This window comes from Catharus ustulatus, chromosome 6 (assembly GCF_009819885.2).
Source record: "Catharus ustulatus isolate bCatUst1 chromosome 6, bCatUst1.pri.v2, whole genome shotgun sequence".
Taxonomy (NCBI): domain Eukaryota; kingdom Metazoa; phylum Chordata; class Aves; order Passeriformes; family Turdidae; genus Catharus; species Catharus ustulatus.
The window spans coordinates 34,458,803-34,481,339 of NC_046226.1; the positions used below are offsets into that span (position 1 = coordinate 34,458,803).

The 22,537-nt window shown below is 44.0% G+C and overlaps 1 protein-coding gene across 16 annotated transcripts; it reads left to right on the forward strand.

Annotated features, from left to right (window-relative positions):
• Nucleotides 1-19,906, forward strand: EXD2 (exonuclease 3'-5' domain containing 2). Of its 16 annotated transcripts, XM_033061593.1 has the most exons (12): nucleotides 1-182; nucleotides 600-736; nucleotides 3,783-3,840; nucleotides 6,276-6,382; nucleotides 9,956-10,361; nucleotides 12,111-12,367; nucleotides 13,430-13,556; nucleotides 14,302-14,627; nucleotides 16,614-16,720; nucleotides 17,239-17,374; nucleotides 18,103-18,459; nucleotides 19,209-19,906. In XM_033061593.1, exons 5-12 carry the CDS (start codon nucleotides 10,023-10,025, stop codon nucleotides 19,423-19,425), a joined length of 1,866 nt encoding a protein of 621 aa, XP_032917484.1. In that variant the 5' UTR covers nucleotides 1-182; nucleotides 600-736; nucleotides 3,783-3,840; nucleotides 6,276-6,382; nucleotides 9,956-10,022; the 3' UTR covers nucleotides 19,426-19,906. The 16 variants fall into 16 exon arrangements, with proteins under 16 accessions (XP_032917484.1, XP_032917483.1, XP_032917486.1 ...); XM_033061592.1 differs by lacking the exon at nucleotides 3,783-3,840; XM_033061603.2 differs by lacking the exons at nucleotides 1-182; nucleotides 600-736; nucleotides 3,783-3,840 and adding an exon at nucleotides 4,761-4,867 and having other exon boundaries at nucleotides 9,956-10,012; nucleotides 10,220-10,361.
• The last annotated feature ends 2,631 nt before the right edge of the window (nucleotides 19,907-22,537 follow it).

Sequence of the window (22,537 nt, forward strand, 5' to 3'; positions counted from 1 at the left end):
TCCCGCCGCCGCTCAGCCGGCCCGGCTCAGTGACCTGCGCCGCCAGCGGCCCCGCGGCGGGCGGGCAGGTGCTCCCGCGGAGCGGGGAATGGACAGGGAGCGCTCCAGAGCCACGGCCAGCCCGCCTTGAGGCTAAGGGCGGGCAACGCACCGGAGGGAAGATGAGGGGAAAAATAGCTCAGGTGAGGGGGAGGTTGCAATGGGGCTTGGCCTCTGTAAATGCTGCGTGATTTCTGCGGGAATTCAAAGCATTACGGCTTTAGAGTTTAGTTTGGAGTTTTTTGTTGTTGTAGTTGTTTTCTCTATGACAGTCATTAGGGGACCGTCCGATGTTTCATAGCTCGCTCTCTCCTACTCCTTCCCGAGCAACACTGAAAACAGGAGGGTCGCCCCATCACAAGTGAGTCAGTAGACCGTTCTGCAGCTCTGATAAATTGTCTTCTTTTACCCTGCAGTGTCAACTAAACCCCAAAACGCAGCTGGCTAACCAGGTGCTCACTGTTTAACCATGCCCAATCTTTACCTTACTGGCGTGCTCACTGTTTAACAGTGCCCAATCTTTACCTTACTGGAATGAGAATATATTTTCTCTTTCACAGGACCCTGTATCTCTCAAGTATCATCTGATGCCATGTCAGGCAACAGGAATGTCATTCAAATAGTGATGTCCATGAGGTGCTGCACAGAACCCCAATCCCACCTGGCAGCATCTGATTGCCTGCTGCCTGTGCACAATGTGAGTAGCTTGAAACTGTCAAGTCTGTATTCCCCCATGGCACCAGTACCTAGGGAAGATACAGTTTTCAGAAGGTGACAGGAATTAGCCTTACCATCCTGGCCATCTTTATGTAGTACTGCACCTGCTGGGAATTATGAGTCTTCAAACTTTAAAATAAGCAGAAGGAAAAACCCTACCTGACATAAACTGATGTGGCAAGGTGACTGAGGACTGTTAGACTGCTGCCATATTCCGGTGACAGCTTTTCCATAGAAATAGAAATAATTTCATTATAGAAAGTAATTTTAAGTGCTTTGTGCTTCTTCTTGGTTAAGATTATAGAAAGAGCATTAAATCCAGCATAAACCAAGCTTTTTATTTGACAACATTATAGCCTTTCTCTTCTAATTAGGAATTTTTAAAAAAATAATGTAAGAGGTTACATTAACAGTGTTGACATTAACAATTAACAATGCTTCACAACTGAAGTGAAAACAGAGCAGTTAATCTCTTCAAATTTGAACTAGTTACAGTTGTTGATGGCCAACTCTTGCAATATAACACGTCTAGCCACCCTCAATATAGAGAGGTAAAGATGCTATCCATCATGGTTTGTGTTTTTACCTTAGCTTCAGACACAAGCAAGTTTCAGATATTGCTATAAAATCATATTTTATAGCAGCTCTGCTGCTTGCATGCCATGACATTCTGCACTATTACAATTATATCAGAAACTGTTGCTCACTTCTAAATTCCCAATATGTGGTTCATTTTTTCCCCTTTCCTAAAGTATTGTTTAGGTTGAATATCTTTGAGTACCTTTGGTTTCTGTACTGAAATAAATACGCAATATAATAAAATCTCTCTTTTTCTCCACATTCTGGATCCAGTCTCTAGGAAAGCAGTGTACTTACACGGTTTTGCATAGAAATAAAACTATTTCCTAAGCCCCAGTTCCAGGGTATTTAAGAAAGATTTAATTGAGTTTGTTTTTGTTTTGTTGGGATGTTTGTTTGTTTTGGGGTTTTGCTTGTTTGTTTTTTGTGGGTTTTTAAAATCACATTTCTAAGCAGTCAGAATTTAAAAGAAAAATAATAGCAGACTGCCAATCTGTTCTGCTCAAATGACATGACCATGTAGGTTAAAAAACTGTACTGGTAAGCACTCTTTTCACCTTCTGATTCCTTTCTTTGAATTAATTTTGAATATAACACCTAAGGAAGTTTACATAGCCTGTACAGGTAATATCTTTCTTGGAAAATAACAGTTTTCCGTGTTAATAAAGCCAGAGTGCTGTTATCTCTCCAAAGTACATACGCTGTTATCCTGAGTCATACTCAAGTACCATCAGTGAAGCATCTTAGTCTACTTTAACAGGAACATTCTGCAGCTTGCAACAGAATTGCTGTACACTGTCAGTAGCTAGTCAAACAGATCAAACTTCATCAAGTTGCTGTTCTGGGGGACATGTTAGCATGAGGGGTGCTATACTGAGACTGGTTGTCACAGACAAAACTGGATTGAGCCTGGCCAGACTCAAAGGGCACAGGAAGCCAGAGTCTGTCTGTGCGCATTGCTTGAGCTGCTTAATTCTGTAGGCTGTTCATAGCCTCCTCCATGTCTCCAAAGCAGCATGAAATCAAGCACAACAAATGTTTTGACTGGAATTTCAACAAGTAGGCATCAGAGTGGAGGAGCCAACTGGAAAGGAAATGGGAGATAATGGACAGAGTGGTGGCTTGCTGTAGTTGCCCTTGGAAATGAAGGTAAATAAATAATGTTTGATGCAATACAGGAGAGGTAACTAGGAGAAACTTTCAAATAGAGAAGTTATGTGGTTAGGGTAATGGTCTACGTAAACAATCTTGGGTTACAGTTTCAGAGTTAATTCCAAGGTTGTGTAGAGCCCAGTCTCTCAGCAGTACTAAATTGATCTGGATGAGATACGGCCATGGTGTCACATTGCTCTCATATTAGCTTCTGTCCATGCTACAGGATTTTTGTTATGCCTCTGGAAGGACTGACAATAACTGATTGGGGTTTACTGTCTCCTGGTACAAAGTTATCTCTTCAACATTTTTTTGTGAACAAATTTGAATTGGGAGAATCAGTTAAATTGTATTAGTTGTTTCCATTTGATGGCTGTGTTGCATTTGATCATTAATAGGAGGCCTATAGTCAGTCCTGTTTGCTCTGTTGTCAGACTGTGACATTTCCAGTGGCCAGTGGCTGTTGTGTTAGGAGCTGTGTTGGTTAATGCTGGAGGGGGAGGTATTGGGGCAGTCTGCATATCAACAAGAGAAAAAGGGTCTTAGCTGCAAGGATGGATCAAAGGGCTGTTTTGGAGCTGCCACATATACCCTGGGTGCTAGGATCTACAAAGACATTTTAGTCAGACTTCACAGTTGACAAACAAGCTTGAGTGGCAGTGGTGATGCTATCCACAGATACAAATAAGATAATAATAGGGCTTTTAGGAAAGAGTTCTTGCTCTGCTGAGCTCTAATTTCCTGCTAGTCATCCACAGAAGAGAGAAGAAGTCTTATGTTTTGAGTTTGGATTGGGAGAGGTATCTGATCTGAAATACAAATAAATTAATATCTCCCTGCAGATGATTTACAGATCTGCTCCTTTCCCAGGGCTAACTCAGAGAGGCTACCAGAAGACCAAGGATACAGCTCTCTGAGAGTCTGTCAAACACTAGAAAGGAAGTCTTAAATAGGTAAAAAGTATTTGAGCAAAGCATGGTTGATCGTGTCAGGCAAGAAAGGACGAGATTTAAATACTTTTTTTTGGGCTCTGTTGAACCTTTGGTTGGCTTTGGTTAATCCAGACTGGAAACTGAGAAGTTTGGACATTGATTGTTGGATGTCTATGGAGTGAGTCACAGAGAGTGAATGCATAATTAGGAAAGTGGAGCTGAGTCAAGGCTTTTGTTTATTTGTACCACTATTTTTTGGTTTTGAGGGGAAATAGAAAAAAGGATAAACCCAGAAGACTATATCATATTTAATTATATCATTTTATTTAAAATAATTTTGCTTGTTTAATTTATTTCCTCCAGTGAAAATTTGGTGACTTCTGGGCTCTTCTCCTTTTGTTTACTTTCATGGACCAGAAAGGTAGGAAAAACAAGGATTTTTTTCTCAAATGTCTCCCCTTGGGACTTGCTGTTCTGCTATGAAGGTTTAACATGCAGCTAAGCCAATCTAATGATTTGTGGCCACTGAAAGGTGGCTTTATTTTTTGGTGGCTCTGCGTTCTGTCCCTTTCTTTGTGCTGATGCTGCTACTTATTGGACTTGTTTGTTTGCCATGTGTTTATTTGGCTCATGGAAGCATTCCAATGATTGCCAAAATCAGCACAAGCTAGTCTGCAGTGCCCAGCTGGGAGATGAGTTTTGGAGATGGGGGATGTCATATTCTTAGCAGCCATAAACTGTGAGGCTGACTCAGAGCGCCTTCTGGACTGAATTATTGGGGTAAGCTAAGCAGCTCTTCAAGAAATGGAATTGTGAAATTCATCTCCGTTTCTATATAAGCAATGAAAAGGGTTGGCAATCAAGGAAGAAATACGTTGATGATGATTGATGTTAATACAACTCATCCTCATGGGATTATCCGGCATTTTACACCTCTGAGTTTTTTTCAGATTCTTTGCAAAACCTGCAAACTCTGTCAGATCCGTTCAGTGAGCTACCACTGACTCATCTCTTGGCTTAGGATGTAGTTTCACTGAGATCTGGCTGTATGATCAGTTAGTACAAGGAGCTAAAACAGAAGAAAACCCAGTTTTTTGCTGCGCTAGCTTTCTGTTCATTTAATTCCTTGAATCAAGCAGACACTAGTATTTGCAGAATTGAGGCTGGAAAAGAATGCTGATAGGTAAAAGGGAGAAGCAGAATTGCCTTTTCAACAGTAGCTAAACCTTCTATCCACTTTGTTGCAGTGTGAGACTCCACCTTTAGGATGTGGCTTCACAGTTGATTGAAATGGATCTCATTCTGACTTCTTAAGGACAGAAACTCTACTGCCTTCCTGGTATCAACCCTGTAAAAACAAACCCTGCTCAAAATGTCTTGTTTGCATATGTAGTAATGGCATTACTAGCATGGACAGAAGGAAGATAAATCACATTAGGAGTTGAAATGTAAGTTTGGTTTTTTTCTGTAGCTTGGGATGAGGCCCCAAAGAGAGTGTTATTAATGAGCTAGCAGGGACTACATGCAGCTCTCTGCTCATTGTCTGCTACTAGCAATTTAAGTCTTCACTGGAGCCTCTCTCCTTTGATATTCCACGATCATTGATTTTCCTTTGAACATTGACTCATTTACCCTAGTCTTCTCCCTCCTAAAGGATGAGTTAATGTCATTATAAAAATAATTATTTTTTTCTGCGATCACCAGAACAAGTGAAGCCTGGTTTCCTATGGATTTGTCCTGATGTGGTACTGCTGTGTGGATTCTCATATGTATATTAAGCAGTGTCTGCACATGCTCACCACTTTATCAGTGATAGCTTTATTAGGACCTGTTTCATCCATTAGGCTTTGCATTTCACTTAAGTTACCTTTGTACAAATTTACATGGAATGGTTTAAACATGCTTTTTTTGGCAAGGGAAGTAATGGGGCCCAGAGGTGGAAACACCAACATAGAATAATTTCATAAGCCTGCTTTCCTTAGGAAATCAGGCTAAAAATTAGTCTTTTGACAGAGACCTCTCCAGAAACCTCAGGTCAGGCTACAGACACAGAAAAATAAACGTTGCTGTTTACCATGTAAAGGCTTGCAGTTATCTGCTGTAACAGATTTTTTGTAAGGTTAAGCCAGTAGTTGGTTTACTCACTTGGTTTTCTTCTCATCTTCAGCAATGTCCCTATCAGGTGTGGATTTTTGTTTGTTTGTGTCTTTGTTTGTTTTATTGGCTGGTTGTGTTTTGTTTTGTTTTGTTTTGTTTTGCTAGAGTGCACTCATGAATCACTTGCTTTCATTTATTTTTAATTTATTCTTTATACTTGAATAAATGGCTATGTAGATATAAGGCAAGCTTCTAAAGAGACTTGTGGCTTACAGGACTCTGTAATGTCCATGATGCCATGAAAAATAAAGGTGCAACCAGTGATACAATCCTCACTTAGAGAAAAGCTAGCATCTTGACTGCGAGATTTTCACTGTGTAATAAATATTGGGATATTTTATTGCATTTTTCTAGATTGTAAATTTACACTTCTGTTACTTTAGAGACTATTTGTAAGAGGAAAACCTACTGTTTCAGATTTTTGGGTGGATGCCAGTTTATTATGAAGGCTCCACCTGCAAACAACCTTTGCAGATTTGTTCACTATTCTGTGCTTATCTTGAGCTCTGATACAGTTGCCCCAGGGGATACCTTGTGTACCCTACAGTAGGGCAGCTGGATCCTGGAGCCCAACTGCACCATTTCCTCAGTTCTCTTTTCCATCACTTCAGGCTTGAAATGTTGCATCCCCAGATGCCACTTTTTGTCCTAAAACTAGCTTATAAGTAGTTCCATAACTTTCTGACCTTATCTTTACAGAAACAGAACCAGGCAGTATACGGAAGCCCAGGCACTGCTCAATAGAACCATTACACTCCCACACTGCAGAGGAAAGAACAAGAGGAGAAACACCCCTCTAGGTCATGGTGAGAATTGCTTCCCTCCCATAAGTCTTTATAAGCATATGTTAACCTCTTAAGCTCCATTGGTTAATGCAGTTGATGTCACCTGCATTCACCCTAGTTCAGTCCCTGTTTACCACATATGTACCTTCCCTAGAGTGTTCTCCCCTTTCCTGATCCCCTTTGGGTATGTCTTGCCACAGTGCTCCACCCCTGTCACCCCATTGGTTTCCCTGGTTGGTTGTCCCTCCTCTGCACCACTTCCTGTTCCCATTGGACCTTTACCCTCAGACCCACCTCTTCTGTCCCATATTTAACCCTGTGCCCTCACCCCAGTTTATGTCTTTGTCCCTGGACGCTCTTTGAGATGACAAGGTGTTCTTGGCACTCCAAAGACCCATCCTTTGCCTTTGTTCATCAGCAATTCAATAAACAAACCTGCTCCAGGCTTTGAGAATGCTGGTCGCTCACAGAGACCCGCTGAAGCGCACCACGTCAGGAGTGAGAAGTCAGTCACAGTGCAACAGGAAATGTGGAACTCTCCATCCAAGTGGCAATCCAGATTTATGCTAGATTCCAATGACTGTACAAAACAAAGCACTATACCTTGAGGGATATATGTGAAGAGAAGAGAGAGGGAAAGAAACAGGCAGAACATGTCCATCCGTCTGTGGGAACTCAGGTACTGCCAGACCCCTCCAGCTTTCTCTTCTGACCATGCACGTGATGCATTTTTCTTCTGAGCAAAAGTCATGTGAGAAAGGAAGAGTTTCAGAGTAGTGCTGGCACTTGCATGGTGGTCTGCAATTCAGCTGGTCAGCTGTCTGGTTCATCAGAGCATAGGCATTGGATGGAGAAGCTGGGGCCAGGCTGTGACTGAAAGGGAGATACAGACCTTCCCTCTAGAGGAGAATAAAGCAGAGACAAGATGTCAGTTACAAAGCATTGCAATCTCACTGCAGTAACTCAGTGAATTAATATAAAAATGAATAAAACTCTCCACTGTAGAGCAAGACAGAGGTTTTCCAGAAGCACTTATGATACAGAAGCTGTAACTTAAGGCATAAAGCATTTGTACCTTCAAAAGACAGATGCAAGTCAATGGAAAACAGCACCAGTGAGAGCTGATATGGCCACACCATGCTGGCATAGATCAGATCTTTTGAAAAAGTAGCTGCTTAACTTTAAATAACCCTTGTCATCTTATTTCTGATAAAGGCAGGGCCTTATTTGCTCAGAAAAGAGCTCTGGAAATCACCTGTACTCATTGTGAGCTATCAAGATGTCTGCATCTCATTCCTGAGTTAAGAAAAAAAAGAAGGGGGGGAATAAAGATAAAAAATACTGCTATACTGCTTCTATAGAAGATTTTTTGCCAACGCCAGTCATTAGCTACTTTGTTGCACCCTTTGGACAATGTGTCTGCTAAATACCAAGTCTCTGCTAGGGAGATCCTCCTGACCGGATGACTACTGGTGGCAAAGTTAAAACAAAATTCGATGCTGTCAAATTGTTAAATTGATTTAATGCATCGTTTTCTGTGGGTTCAGTCTCTGCTTCAAATAGATGCAGCTAGGTGGAATTCTAACAGCACAAAATCTGTGAGATACTGGGAATTGCAAAGGAATTTGGAGAAATTGGGTGCTCAGATTCTTTCATTTGCAATGGAGTCTGGGCTGGAAACTTGTTTGGTTTTTAACAGTGAGGGCCTCAAGCCTTGCTGATCGTAACACTGAATACAGCAGCTGCCTGTATACTCACCTGTATACTCACAGTCCAGGTCTTGTGGTGTCACGCTTCTAACGTTAGTATTTCTCCCCACGCACGGGGGGAATCATCACTTGTCACGATTATGCCTCTGTTAATTTCTCAATACTCCCCATTTGATTTGTTCCCTCTTTGTTTTCAAAGTCTGCCACTTTGGAGGTGGCTGCGATTTGCTGTTTATTTTCCTGGCTGCCTTTGTTCTTTACTTCCCATTCTATGTGGTCCCTCCAGACCAGGGGCTCCCCGGTGCTCTGCGTGTGGGTGACTTCATGCCCGCTGCGGCTCGCTCCTCAAGCCCTCCCTAGTTGCAGACAACAAACCGCACTTTTCACTCAAAAAATCTCCTTTAAACAGAGCTGTGTTTGCAGTACTCTTGCTAGCATTTTGCCCCGGCCGAAGGCACGTCGGCGCTTGCCCAGCCACACAGGCGGCCCGCCACTAGCTGCCGTACAACATGGCGGCGCCCACCGCCCCCTCGCACGGCCGGCACAGAGGAAGCGTCCGCCACTCTAAGGCTCCCGGTGTGTGTGGCGACTGCCCCGCGGGGCGTTCCTGCAGCCGGACGCAGCCGTTCCGCGGGACGCAGGCAGCGGGCGGATCGGTGGGCGCACGGCGGGGCCGCGGGCGGGCGGCGGGGCCGGGCGCGGGGAGAGGCTGCTGCGCGCATCCCGGAGAGGCGGCGGCCGCGCTGCAGGTGCGCCGGAGCGCGGTCCGGTGTGCCCGCGGCCTCCTGCATACTCGCTCTCGGCGTCCGGGCCTCTTCCCGGCTACATAATAACCACGACCGAGCCTAAAGCGGGCAGCGCGGTCCCGGCGCCGAGGGGAGCCGCGGACGCCCCCGCCTGCCCCCGTCCCGCCGGGCCTGCCAGCGGCCCGGAGAAGCGCGCGGCTGGGATCCCGGGCCCGCCCCCGGGCCTTGGAGCGCGGCTGCCGCCGGGGCTGAGGGGGCGCCGAGGTGTCTTATCGGGGCTTCTCCTGCCCGGAGGGGGATCCCACAGGGATCGCAGGCACCCCCCGGTTCCCAGACGGGCAGTGGCTGTTGGACCGAGGGCGATGCCGTCGCTGAGGGCGGCCTCGTTGCACGCGATGTTGGCGCTCGGTTTACGGGGTGGCAGTGAGTGTGACCTGTTGCTTCGGGGGCGCTCAGGCAGGTGCCCGGGCCGTGCTCGGGGCTGGAGTAGCATCGACACCTGAACTTTTGCGTGTGGGGAAGAGTGTGCAAGGACAGCCCTTTAGAGACAGCGTGGTGGGTTGGGGAGGTAGGGATGGAGGGGCAGGATTGACTTCAGTTTATTGAAGGGGTACTAAGCTTCTGTATGCTAGCGGGACAGATGTGTCAAAAATAAGATGTTTCTGCTTTAGGGCTTTTCAATGCCTGAAGAGCCATTTGACCCTAGTATGGATGTGAATGTAATGGACAAATGCCTGTTATTTACTAAAGCGTGAATGGACATACTTATTCTGCAGCAATTTCATTTGGGCCTTGTTTAGTTTTATCTAGTTACAAACTGAAGTAAAAGGCTAGTTTATTTTTGGAATAACAGAGTTTGTGGAAGCACTGAGTTGCACCAGTTAAATTTAATGGATTCTCTTTAAGGTTTTTAGTGGTATGATCCACAGCAGCATTCAGTCTCCTCTTCCTGCCCAATCCATCACTGCAGCAGTCTGTGTCCAGGACCCCAGTCTATCAAAGTGAGACCCAGACCTTTTATCTGTCAGGATCACAAGTTGTGACTAGAACCTTGTTATTATACCATTGCATGTATTTCAATATCTCTAAACACATTTCATTAAGTTGTCTTTAATTTCTTCTCTTATTTTTCTCTGCAGGCCATGATGAAATCCCACAATGCCATTTTGAGAGGGTGAGGTGAAGGAGGAGAAAGGGTAATAAGAGATGGCCAAGCAAACAGCCGTGACGATTACTTTGGCGACCCTGCTGGGTGTTGCATTGGGGGGCCTGGTTTTGTGGAAAGCGACCCAGTGTCGGAAAAGAAAAACACGCTGTAGTAGTCAGCAAGAGGAAGCAGCAGTAAAGTCAGGAGATGAGACACTCATTAAGGCAGAGGATAAGAAGGTGCTTTCCTTCTTCAGATCTCCCACCTTTTTCTGGATAGAGAGGACCTTTGGTGCAGACATAGTGATGGTTTCAGAGCAGGAGGAGTGGGATCATGTAGAACCATTGCTGAAGAAGGAGCTGGAGAAGTGGCCGGTTCTTGGAATTGATTGTGAGTGGGTGAGTGATCAAGAAGTGCCTCTCCTTCCTTTAGATTGCAAATTGCATGGGGAAATCATTGAAGGTGGAGCAATTCCTTTGCTTAAACAGATACCACAGGGCTCACTATTGAAACTGTGATTGTCTGTCATGATGGCTGTGAAGTAGCTGCTAATTTTGATTCTTCTTACGTTTAAACATGCTAAATTTTTAATTCACCAGGTGTATTTGTTTACTGAGTTCCTGTGATAAATCAACTTTACTAAATATAGTATCAGTTGTATGGCTAAATATAGCGCTATGTGTTTTGTGTAATATCTCTTAAAAAAGGTGATTTACTAGAAGTATTTGGGCTTACACTATTTTAAATCCAGCTACATTTTAAAGAAATAATGTCTTAAGAATGTTAAATCCAAAAAGGAGGATAATGCTGATATGTAGATAAAACTCACTGGGACAACCAGAAAACAAAGTTCCTCTTCTGCTTGTACCTTTGTGCATGTGATATCTCAAACAGGCTTAAAGTAATTTATAAAGCCTGGCTTTGCCATTGTTTTGACTGGAAGTTTATTCACTCCACAGTCCCACAGCTAAACAATGTATTTGCCATAAACATTTATATAGTGGGTAGCTTTGTGCTGATGTGGATTCAAAAATGTTTCTGATTTCTTCCACCAGCTCAGCTATGAAGGGGAAGGTTGAAAGGGTGAAAGATTTTCTGGTGGAAATGTGGCAATAAGTAGCTTGGGGACAATAATACTGTGAAAAAGACCACGTACAGTAATTTCACGATTATAAGGCGCACCCTTTTGACTAAAATATTCCCTCGAACCCGGAAGTGCGCCTTATAGTCCGGTGCACCTTATCTGATGTACAAAGCGGCGAAATTTGCCAAACCAGAAGTGTGAGCTGTGAGCCGTGGGGGGAGTCGGAAGTGCCACGGCAGCTGGCTGGGGGCGGGCCCGGAGGCCCGCGGCACTGCCCCTGCCGGGTGGAGGTGGGCCAGGGGGCCCGAGGCACCGCCCCTCTCAGGTCCAGGCAGTCCCGGGGGCCCATGGCTGCCGAGTGAATTCCGCCCAGAGGGGCCGTGGCACCCCCCTTCCCAGGTCCAGGCAGTCCTGGGGGCCCATGGCTGCCGGGTGAATGCCGCTCAGGGGGCCCGCAGCACCCGCCTTCCCGGGTCCAGGCAGTCCTGGGGGCCCATGGCTGCTGGGTGAATGCCGCTCAGGGGGCCCATGGCACCCCCGCTCCTGGGTCCAGGCAGTCCCGGGGGCCCATGGCTGCCACGTGAATGCGGGCTAGGGGGCCGGCGGCACCCGCCTTCCCGGGTCCAGGCAGTCCCGGGGGCCCATGGCTGCTGGGTCCAGGGTGGCCCGGTGGCTCGCGGCACCGCCCCTGCCGGGTGGAGGCGGGCCCGGGGGCCAATGGCTACTGGGTTGAGGCGGGGCCTCGGCCAGCAACCGCGCGGGGTGAGCTGGGGGCGGAGCCTCGCTGCAAAAAAAAAGTGCATCTTATAGACCGGTGCGCCTTATCTGATCTACAAAGTTGCGAATTTTGGCAACTCCGGGAGGGGTGCGCCTTATAGTCCGGTGCGCCTTATGGTCGTGAAATTACTGTAATTTGCAGTGAATTTTTAGAGACATGCAACAATACTTGATGTGTAAACTGATGAGTATTTCCTGCTTTCAGTAGCCTTTTTTGCAGTTTGCTTCAGTTCCAGTATTTCTAATAATAAGGTAACCTGGACTCTCATTTTTTACTTAATTACAGGTATCTGTGGATGGAAAAGCAAATCCTGTATCCCTGTTACAGATGGCTTCTTCCAGTGGCCTCTGCATTCTTGTTCGGTTGCCCAGGCTTGTTGCCAGTGGCCAGACTCTTCCAAAGACCCTGTTGGACATCATGGCAGATAGTGCTGTGTTGAAAGTTGGAGTAGGATGCTGGGAAGATGCTTGCAAATTGCTTCATGATTATGGTCTTCCAGTCAAAGGGAGCATGGACCTCCGGTATTTAGCCATGAGACAGCGGTAAGTGCCTGAAGAGCAGAGGTAGATCCCTTTGAGGCATCGTTTGAGTTGGAAATATTTATTAGGTGATTTGCGTAAGCTGAATGATATCAAGCTGGTATGTCTGGAATTCTTAGGGTGGCTTTAGAGATTGGGCATTGATAGCTGGAGCCCAGGAAAGTGTCATGCTTCTATTCTGTGGTCTTAATGGAAATGAAATCTTCATGAGGATTTCATTTGCTAATTATGTCCATTAGTCTTCTCTCACAGAGTATACCTTTGTGGTCTTTGTGTATCATGCTTCAGCTTTTAAATCCAGGCACAGTGATGTGACGCAGTGAGTGAACACTTTGTCAGCAGATGTTTGAATAAACTGCCTAGGAGTGTGTTAAATGTGCCCAGGGCACATAAATGGAACTGTTGAATGTCAACATTTCTTGAAAAAATACCAAATAAACTAGGTTATAGTTTTTTATTTTAATAACAATTCTTCTATGGAAAGGTTACACTTCCATGGAAAGGTTATCACAAATATGATGCCGTTTTCTTATCTTTCACTCTTCCTAAAACAAGATATTTTACTTGCAAATATTCTTCTTGTACAGTTATATTGTGTGCCTGGGTGTTGTATTAGTGATCTGGGCCATGGGTTTGCTGACCTGTTGGTGGCTTTTTAGCGCTGAGGATGGACTTCTTGTCTCTAGTGGCCAGGGTTCTTCTGAGTCACTCCTGGTTCTTGGGCTTCTCATGACTCCCTCAGACAAATGGTCCATCACTGTATGATTGATCTCTCTAGTTCAGAAGTGAGTAGTTCAGAGCCAAACACTTCAGCTTTGAATGTTACTAACTTCCAGCCTTGCCTGCTTTGCATATTTCAGACACAAGATAATTACTAAATCTAGAAAGGACATTTTAATAGAGGGCCTGTAAAGCTGACAGGCAACTGTATGCTGTTTGAGTCATGTATCATGTGCATTGTGTTCTCATAGGTTCAGGCTGTATGAGGCCCATATGAATTTGCATGAGTGTATAGTTTCATTTTTAATATGTTTGTTTCACCTTTTTTTTTTTGTTGAACTGAAGGAAGGATCTACTTCACAATTGCCTTAGCCTTAAGTCTTTAGCTGAAAAAGTACTGAACTTCCCGCTTGACAAGTCTCCTCATGTGCGTTGCAGCAACTGGGAAGCAGAAGAACTGACACAAGATCAGGTGTGTTCTCCACTTCAAATTACTGTTTTGGGAGGAAAAGTAATTTTCTTAGTTGAAAAAGAGGTTTTACAGCAGGAGATCTGAGCCTATTCAAATTTTACCTCAAAACGTTATGTGTGACAGGGCCTAAAGTTGATTTCAGACTCACTGCCTGCTTTTCCCTCCTTTTTTATGAAGATAATTTTATGCTATTCTCCCTGGATTCTTTACCCTTTTTTACCTTTAGTCCTGAAAGATATGTGAGGCAACATCCCTTGAAGAAGTGTTTTCGAAAACCTCACCTTTTTTATTTATTTCTGTCTGTAGCAGTCAGTGCAATATTAGAGAGACGCTGGAAATCTTGTTCACCTTCTTCAGAGCATTGTTGTTTTCCCTGACTGCCCAGTTTCTTTAGTGAAGCTGCACATGCCTGCAGAAGCAATGACCGGCAGAGGGAGTGACAGGACAAAAAAACATGCTGAATACTCCTAGCCGGTGTACCAGAAGGGAACTTTTTATGAGGGAGGGATTGGTGGGGTAGGAGGACGTCTGACCTAAATATATTTTCAGTCCCTTGCAGTTCCTCGGAGCACTGCCTCAGGGTAGTGGGATGTGGTGATGTTATGAAAGTGCCACTCAAAACTTCACGTGAAATTCAAATGGAAATGAATCCAGCTTCTGGTTTTACTGTACCTTGTGCTAAAGACTGATAATGTTGGGAGTATTTGCTGTTTGTCAATGTCTTGATTTCTGTGCTTTTTTGCAGGTTTTGTATGCTGCTAGGGATGCCCAGGTCTCAGTGGCTCTGTTCTTCCATTTGCTGGGATTTACCAGCCTCCCTGCTACATCTGAAGGTGAAAACTCTGTCACTGCTTGGGAGAAAGCACGGGCTAAATGCCAGGGCTTGGTGGATATCCCATTTAGAGGAAGAAAGAGTGGCAGCACAGGGGAGGAGAAGAGTGGAGAGGGACGTTCTCCTCAGAAAGCAAAGAATCGGAAGTCTTGGGTGAATGGCCAGCCCTCTGGCAATCAGCAAATGAGAGATCCACGGAGGCAGAAGCGAAAGCCTCTGGGTGTGGGATATTCTGCACGGTGAGTATATGAGCACATCTTACTCTTTGCACTGCATATGGAAAAACTCTGAGTATTGCCTCATTCTCTGGTCATTAAACAAAGTAGATCATATGAGCTAGGAAAGGGAACACAGGATCTAATAGTCATGGGGGTCAGATCCTGTTTCTGTTTTCCTCATTTTCCTCTAGGTGGTACTAAAGGCAGGGGCAGCACTTATATCTCTGCTTAGATCATGAGCAAGTTGAGGTGTTGTCTTTGAGTTTTGCCCTTCCTTCGTTCCCCTGTGGAAGCATTAGCCAGAGAGCAGAGTCCTAGCAGGATGCAGTTGTCTTTCCAGGTGTTATTCTTGGGTGTCCAAGGTGTCCTGAGCAGGAACAGGAGTTGTTCTGTTGTTAGAGGCTTTTGCTAGCAAGAGTTCAGTTGTTTTTAAATTAAAAACAAGTTGAAAAAGTTGCTTTAAGCTCAGTGAAGTGGAAGGTGTGAGATATCTGTATAGTTGGTTTTGTTAGAATACGATCTAATAAAATTAATCATTGGACATAACTAAAATTATATGTAATTATCATTGGGAAAGAAATGCATTTTTGTATTTGTTTTCTTCTTTTTAAGTTTATTGGATTGGCAACAAAGAAATTTTACTGTAGTTAGTAGTATTGATTTCATTAGCAGTGATTAACAGTATTGTGTTTTACTGTGCGAGTCCGTCTTTTTATTTTTTTATTTAGAGGCTGTGTAATGCAAAACAGGAGGATTGCATCTCATGGGACTATTAAAGTTTAAACAAAATTACATTCTGAGATAAATTAAGATCTCCCCATATATGTTTATTTAGTTTTTGTTTTTAATTGTGCTTGACTTCATAAGAGATCTGTTGACTCAGTGCTTTTTACAGTATTTACAGCAATATGGCTCTGCTCTGTAATAACACTGGATGTGGTTGCAAAAGTCCTTTTTCACTTTTTCTTTCTGTTTAAGTCTGTTTAGTTTTAATGTTTATTCATTCAGTGTTGGGAAGTACTGAAATTATCATAATAACTGAGTTGAACTGTTGATGCTCAATAGAAGGAGACCTCCTGTATCTTTTGTTGGTTTTTTTCCCCCTCATAAACCTCGGAAGAAATAATTTTGTCAGATTAAATAGCCTGTGAATCAACCTTTTTAGCTGGTAGAGCTCTGCTGAGTACTAATTTGTACAATCTCGCTGTAGAGAGGAAACTTTTCTCCAGTGTATTGGACATGTCTGGCCAGTTCCTTCCAGGTCTTCTCTGAGCCCAGCCTGCTCCGCACTTCAATTTTGTTTGAAGGAGTTTGGTAGAGTAAGGAAATGTTTTCTGCAAAACAGAGCCCTTCCACACCCTGCCACAAACACCAAAGACTGCTCAAGCAGGACTTTTTGTCACTGCCAAAGGTTGGGCCTGTGTTTGAGGGCATCAGCTCAGCTTTGTTGTTCTTCTGAACTCATGTGTTCAGGTTCCCAGTGCTGCAAGAGTGTTTTTAGACCATTTCTCTTGGGCAGATAAAGTAGTTGCTATTCACACTAAATTTTAGGAAAGTTTTCATAATAAAACAATAAAGTCCAGGCTTAGGCAGCTGATCCTTGAAACTGCCTTGCCTGTAAGTTGATGCTCTGTTTGAACTTACTCTTAGCTCATCATCCTTTGAGACTTCAATTATTCTTTTTTCTAATTCAGCTTTTTCTTTTTTAAATGCTGTCTTCATTGATGGCCACTCTTGAAAATTTGGATTCAAGAGTTATAATTCTGTTGGCAGCAGGAGAGCAAAGATACCTTAGAGTCAGCTAGTGAATCTTGGATGAATTTTCATATGTACTGCTTTCTTGAGCAGCAGCCTGTGGAGTCTCAGCAGCCTGAATTTTGTGTTTAGGGATACTGCTGGGATTTGGAGGAAGCTGCCTGAACTGCAGCATGGCACACAGGGCTGTAGAAAAGCTCTGAGGTTTTTTGCATCTATTATAGCTGCTGTAATACTGCCCTTGTTTCATAGAAAATCTCCTCTGTATGACAACTGCTTCCTGCATGCACCAGATGGACAGCCCCTGTGCACTTGTGATCGCAAAAAGGCTCAGTGGTATTTGGACAAGGGGATTGGAGGTAGGCATACCAGTTTTCCTGTTGGTATTTGAAATGCAGCTTCTCTCCTCTCCTCTCCTCTCCTCTCCTCTCCTCTCCTCTCCTCTCCTCTCCTCTCCTCTCCTCTCCTCTCCTCTCCTCTCCTCTCCTCTCCTCTCCTCTCCTCTCCTCTCCTCTCCTCTCCTCTCCTCTCCTCTCCTCTCCTCTCCTCTCCTCTCCTCTCCTCTCCTCTCCTCTCCTCTCCTCTCCTCTCCTCTCCTCTCCTCTCCTCTCCTCTCCTCTCCTCTCCTCTCCTCTCCTCTCCTCTCCTCTCCTCTCCTCTCCTCTCCTCTCCTCTCCTCTCCTCTCCTCTCCTCTCCTCTCCTCTCCTCTCCTCTCCTCTCCTCTCCTCTCTCATAATGGAACATGAATTTTTTTGTATCCTTTCTTATTGGAAGTACTGTTGGGGATTCACTAGGATGACTCTTACATTGTAGCATTATTTTAGCTTTCCAATACAATTTGTCTTGAATATTATCTCTTTGCCTTTATCCTTTTAGAGCTAGTTAGCTCAGACCCTTTTATTGTGAAGCTGCGGTTTGAGCCTTCAGGACGTCCCGAGTCTCAAGTTGATTATTATCTGACAATCAAAGAAAACCTTTGTGTTGTATGTGGCAAGCGAGAATCCTATATCCGGTGAGTTGTTCAGTGGGTAGGAGAAACATGCATCTTCTAAAACAGGACTGAGGTCTACATCAAGTTTGTCATCCAGAAGCTTGGTCAGTGGCCTGAAACATTGTGCTTGTTCATGTCCTGGGTGAGACAATGTTTGAGTGCTCTGCAGTTGTTTGGCTGTGTGAGACACTGGAGACCAGCCTTTCTTACAGAGGCAGGAGATATTGATCCTAGGAGAGATCAAAGCATATGGAATGTGTGTGCTGCAGTTTGAGTGATGGGGCAGCAGTGTGCTGACGCACACAGGGTGAGGTGGCATCCTCTTCCAAAAAGAGCTGTACTACTCCTTTCACTCCTTAATCCTTTATTGTTGAAAGGTTTAGTTGAGCCTAAAGCTCACAAGGTCAAAAAGAACAAGATTATGCTCTTTGTCTTTTTGTCTGCTACAGATTGGTTGAGAAATATACTTCTCATAGTGCATTACTTTATTTTTTTTTTTACAGTATGAATCTTTAATTGAAAGTGATGAATTTTTGGAAAGAAAAAAGGAGCAATGCAGAAAATCTGGAGGAGAACTACCAATGAAAAGAATAAAAATAATTACTTTCTGTACTACATGTCCTGATAATCTTTACATACTGGACTTTCGGTTTTAGTTTTAGTTGACTCTCTCTGGAGCAGGAAGAGGAGGAACTGGAGAGCAGCAGCTCCAGACAAATGCATTGAGCTGTCTGTTTTGTCTTCCCTAGGAAGAATGTTGTTCCTCACGAATACCGAAGACACTTCCCCATCCAGATGAAGGACCACAACTCACATGACGTGCTCCTGCTCTGCACATCCTGCCATGCCATCTCCAATTACTATGACAACCACCTGAAGCAGCAGCTGGCCCAGGAGTTCGGGGCTCCGATCGGCTCTGAGGAAGGTGTGCGTCTCCTGGAGGACCCGCTGCGCAGGCAAGTGCGCTCGGGAGCGCGAGCCCTGCTGAATGCAGACAGCCTGCCTGACCCTCGAAAGGCAGAGCTGCTGCAAAGCATCAAGGACTTCTATAACACAGACACAGTTACTACAGAGATGCTCCAGGCAGCAGCTGGTCTGGAAACCAGGTATAGCAAGCCCATGTAGGCTGGGTGTAAGGTTTTTCGTCGTTTATATTGGATTTCTTACTGGTTTTGTTTTTGTTTATACCCATCTCCCCTCAACCCACCACTGGTCTCTGAACCACAGCTCTTGTTTCTTTCCCTCTTTCCCTTCCTCCTCACCAGTCTTCTGTTCTTGCACTCCATCTTCCCCTCCAATATTTTATACTTCTTCTGAAGGACAGATGAAGAAAAGATTCTGAAGGACAGTCATATTGGAAGTCTTCTCTTCTTCATTTTCTCAAAACCTCCCCAGATATGTTTTCTTAAGAAGTGTCTAGTGTCTGCATGAAATGAGTATCTTCTCCTTGTTATGCTTGCTGATGTTTGTAAAGTGCAGATGATGTAACTCAGAGCCCATCCAGGCAGGGAATTCAGTGACAGGCTCAGCGCTCTGAAGGGTCATATAAGTCCTGCCTTGAGAAATTTGCAGTTTCCTGAGGAGCTTGTAATGGACCGTAAGAGCTTTGTTTAGTGTTGCTGTAAAGAAGAACACTTTCTCAGTTCAGAGAAACCAGCTTGACAGTGTAACTGTGTTCCAGAAAACAGTCGGGCATTGAAGCAAACCTTATAACTCTGCCTCTTGGTTAGCTTACCCTTTTGTCAATTTACTCTGCAACTGAAAAGTATTTTCAGTGTCTTGCTGTTCGCTGGAGAGAGATCTGGAGTCTGACAGCGGGCTTGTGTGAAAATAAATTGTGCTTGTGTCCTGGCAGGATCTGCAATGAGAGCTACGTGCCACATGGACTGAAGGTGGTGCAGTGTTGTGCTAAAGGAGGCCTGCGCTCTCTAATGCAGCTGGAAAGACGCTGGCGGCAGCATTTCTTGGACAGCATGAAGCCCAAACACCTCCCAGAGCAATGGTCAGTGGACCATAACCATGTGAAGTTGATCCAAAAGTATGGGGAGGATCTTCAGATCAAGCTGTCATGAAACTAACTTCCTGGACTCTGGATAGTGTCTAATGGACATGTGTGACTGAAGATGGAAAGACTTTTTATTTCTGTGTCTCCACTAACACCTCGGGCCTGGATTTGCAAAAAGGCAGCAGTCGATCTGCCAGATTTGCCAGTTAGTGTTAAATTTGACGGTTTACAGACTTAAATCCATTGACTTGAGCTTTCAGGTGGTTTGGAAGTTTAATCTAAATCTGTCACTTAGTAGTTCAGTGCCAGAATGATGTGATATGATAAAGGAGCTTGTATACTCAAAGTGACTGTGAAGAATAATTTTTTAGCCCCCAGGATGTCTGATGTCTCTAGGCCATCTCTCATAATAGAGTGAGTCCAGAGAAAGGCAACAAAAGCACAATACATGAATGTTTCTAGATTTTCTGATATAGATTTGTGCCCTTGGCTTTACCTTGAGAGTCTTTACCTTGAGGGTCTTCTTGATAAGAATCTTTCTTTGTTTTCAGTGCTCATAAGAGTTCTTCTAAAGAGCACCCCCTGCCAGAGAGAGATTCCTTGTTTTGAAGAAGCGAACCAACCGTATTCTTTTGCAGATTCTGAGCTGTCTCAGCATTGTAGATAGGCCTAGCAAGTTTCCTGGTGACAGATGCCTGATGAGCAGTGTTCCTGTAGAAGGGTGCTGTTTTCCTCTGCAGGTCCAGTGCTGATGTAGCTGGGCCTGGTCTTCCTCTGGGAATCCAGTGGAAGAAGGCTGCCCTGATGTCCCAAATCTCAGATTTTGTGTAGGTAGGAAATGCTCCCCTGGGTGGAGCAATGGGATGGTGTAATTTTATCAGTCATGCAGTGGGACTCAATGGCCCATTAACAGAAGGTTCTTTCCTGGACAAAGGGTGGGTAGTGGAAGAGATAAAAACAGAACTGCCCCACCTGGTTTTAACAGCTGGACCATTAACAGAGGATACCCTCCCAGAGTTATGAAGAATGGGTCATGGACAGGATGAGGAGCACTGCTCTACCTGGTTTCAACAGATGGTGACAGAATACATACTGCTGGTTACATCTTGCATTGTAGCCTGAGGCAGGAAGATGCAGGCTCTTTAGGAAGAGCAGGCACTGGAGGCAAGGAGGAGATGTCACCTTCTATGCCAGTGGTTTGTTGGAATGCACGGAGCTCCATCTGGAGTGCATGGATCTCAGCCTAAGGATGAATGATGGAACTTAGGGGTCAGAATTACAGGGAGGGCAGGGACAGATGACAGAGGGGATCTTTGAATAGTACTTGGTGAGTACTTTTTCATATCAGACTGAAATAAGGACAGGTGTCTTAAAAGGGATGAGAGGAAACAATTTAAATTAAAGACCAGAAGCTTTTAAGAGATCTGACCACACGTGGCAAAAAATGGAAAATCTGATGTTTTGTACCTGGGTTTGACATGTGTGGTGGTGAGCAGGTTATACTCTCTTCATGCCTGTTTCTCTGTCTCTAAAATGGGACTAATAATACTTAACTATCTCACAAAGGTGTTGTGAGGCTTAATTAATCAATGGTTTTGTAAAATGCTTTGAAAACATAAGCTAGTATATGCTAATTATTATTGTTGTTTTTTAAGATGTGCTGCTGTCTAACTTCCTTAAATATTCACGTTTTTTGTCTGGTGCTAGACCTTAGTTAAAGATAACTTTTTAAAAATACACTCTCCTTTCTGTAAAATTCCTTTTGATGATATTGATTGCATGAGATGAATGTGCTTCTACTGAATGATGAAGCTATGCTCAACTTTTATACACCTCTGTAAAGAAGTTTCAGTAAAACTCTTATCTTCACACTGCTGTGTATAGTGCAGTTGACCCACATTTTTTATAACATTTGGGCAGAATTCTAGACCTGCTGTGATTGTGGCTGAAACTGTACCTTATCAGATAATTCAAGAAATTTCACAGGCCAGGGGTAAAAACCCTGTTTGTAGCAGAGACTATTTGAGATAAGTAGGAGCCATGGAGAGAAATGGTACATTAATGCCATCCCAGAGGAGCTGCAATAACAGCATGAGGAATCAAAGATTCGTGATAAATACTACTTATCACAGAGATGCAAATGAGATAATTTTCATTATAAGGGCAGTTTTTTTCCTGTACCACTGGCAAGTCTTAACAAAAAATCATCTAGCCAAACGTGGTATGTCTCTGTGCTCATTCACACAGCTGGTTATAATCCCAGCAAGACCTTCCTGCCTACAGCAGCAGTTTGGATATAACTGTTTCTCTCCAAAGCATTTTGAGCATGTGTTCAGATAGTGCTATATCCTGTCTCCATCTGATCGGGGTGTTGAGAGCTCTCTGTATGACTCAGAAACTCCTTTTCTGTCATCAGGAGTACAAGGTGTCCATTTCACCTCTTTGTTCTGCTTTTTTTTTTTCTCCCTTTGTTCTGATGTTAGAGCTCCTGATCAAACTCTTTAGTGGAACCGATTGGGTGACCACAGGGTCAGGTCTTTTCTGTTTGTGAGACAAGAAAGTTATGTGGAGACAGGAACTGGACTGCATGTCCTCTATTTTTAAGGAGCCAGTGATATCATTGAAGAGGGTTTTTTTCCAAATCACTTGTCCAGAAATAGAAGCTAGCAAGGAGAACTTCCTTCACAAATATTTTCTAAGATTCTTTGTTGTTTGTAAGATATTCTTAACTTGCATAATTTTAATTCAATCTGAAAGAAAAGGGGAAGCAATATATTTATTACGCGTAAATAGATTTGCTTTATTTTATTATGATTTTAAATTTTCTACTAGTTATAGATAAAACTTCCTTGTATGTCTCTGTTGCTAATTGTTACATTCTATAAAAATTTACTCTTTTACCAGACTTTCCACTTTTGAAGTTCTCTTGCTCCTTTCTTGCGTGCTTGCTTTTTCTCTTCTTTTCTTGTGTCTTACCCAGTCCTTGTGGGTCCATTGTTCCTTACAGTAACACCTGGATCTCACCCTCCGAGTTTCCCTTTCCAGTGCCTTCCCTGATTTGTGTGTCAGAGATCAGCTGTGGAAGAGCCCATGCTGGCAGCAATACTGTACTTCTAAGCAATGGGATAGTGAGCTTGCTCAGGTATGTATGAATGGTGGATTCAGGTGCTGTCCTTGGC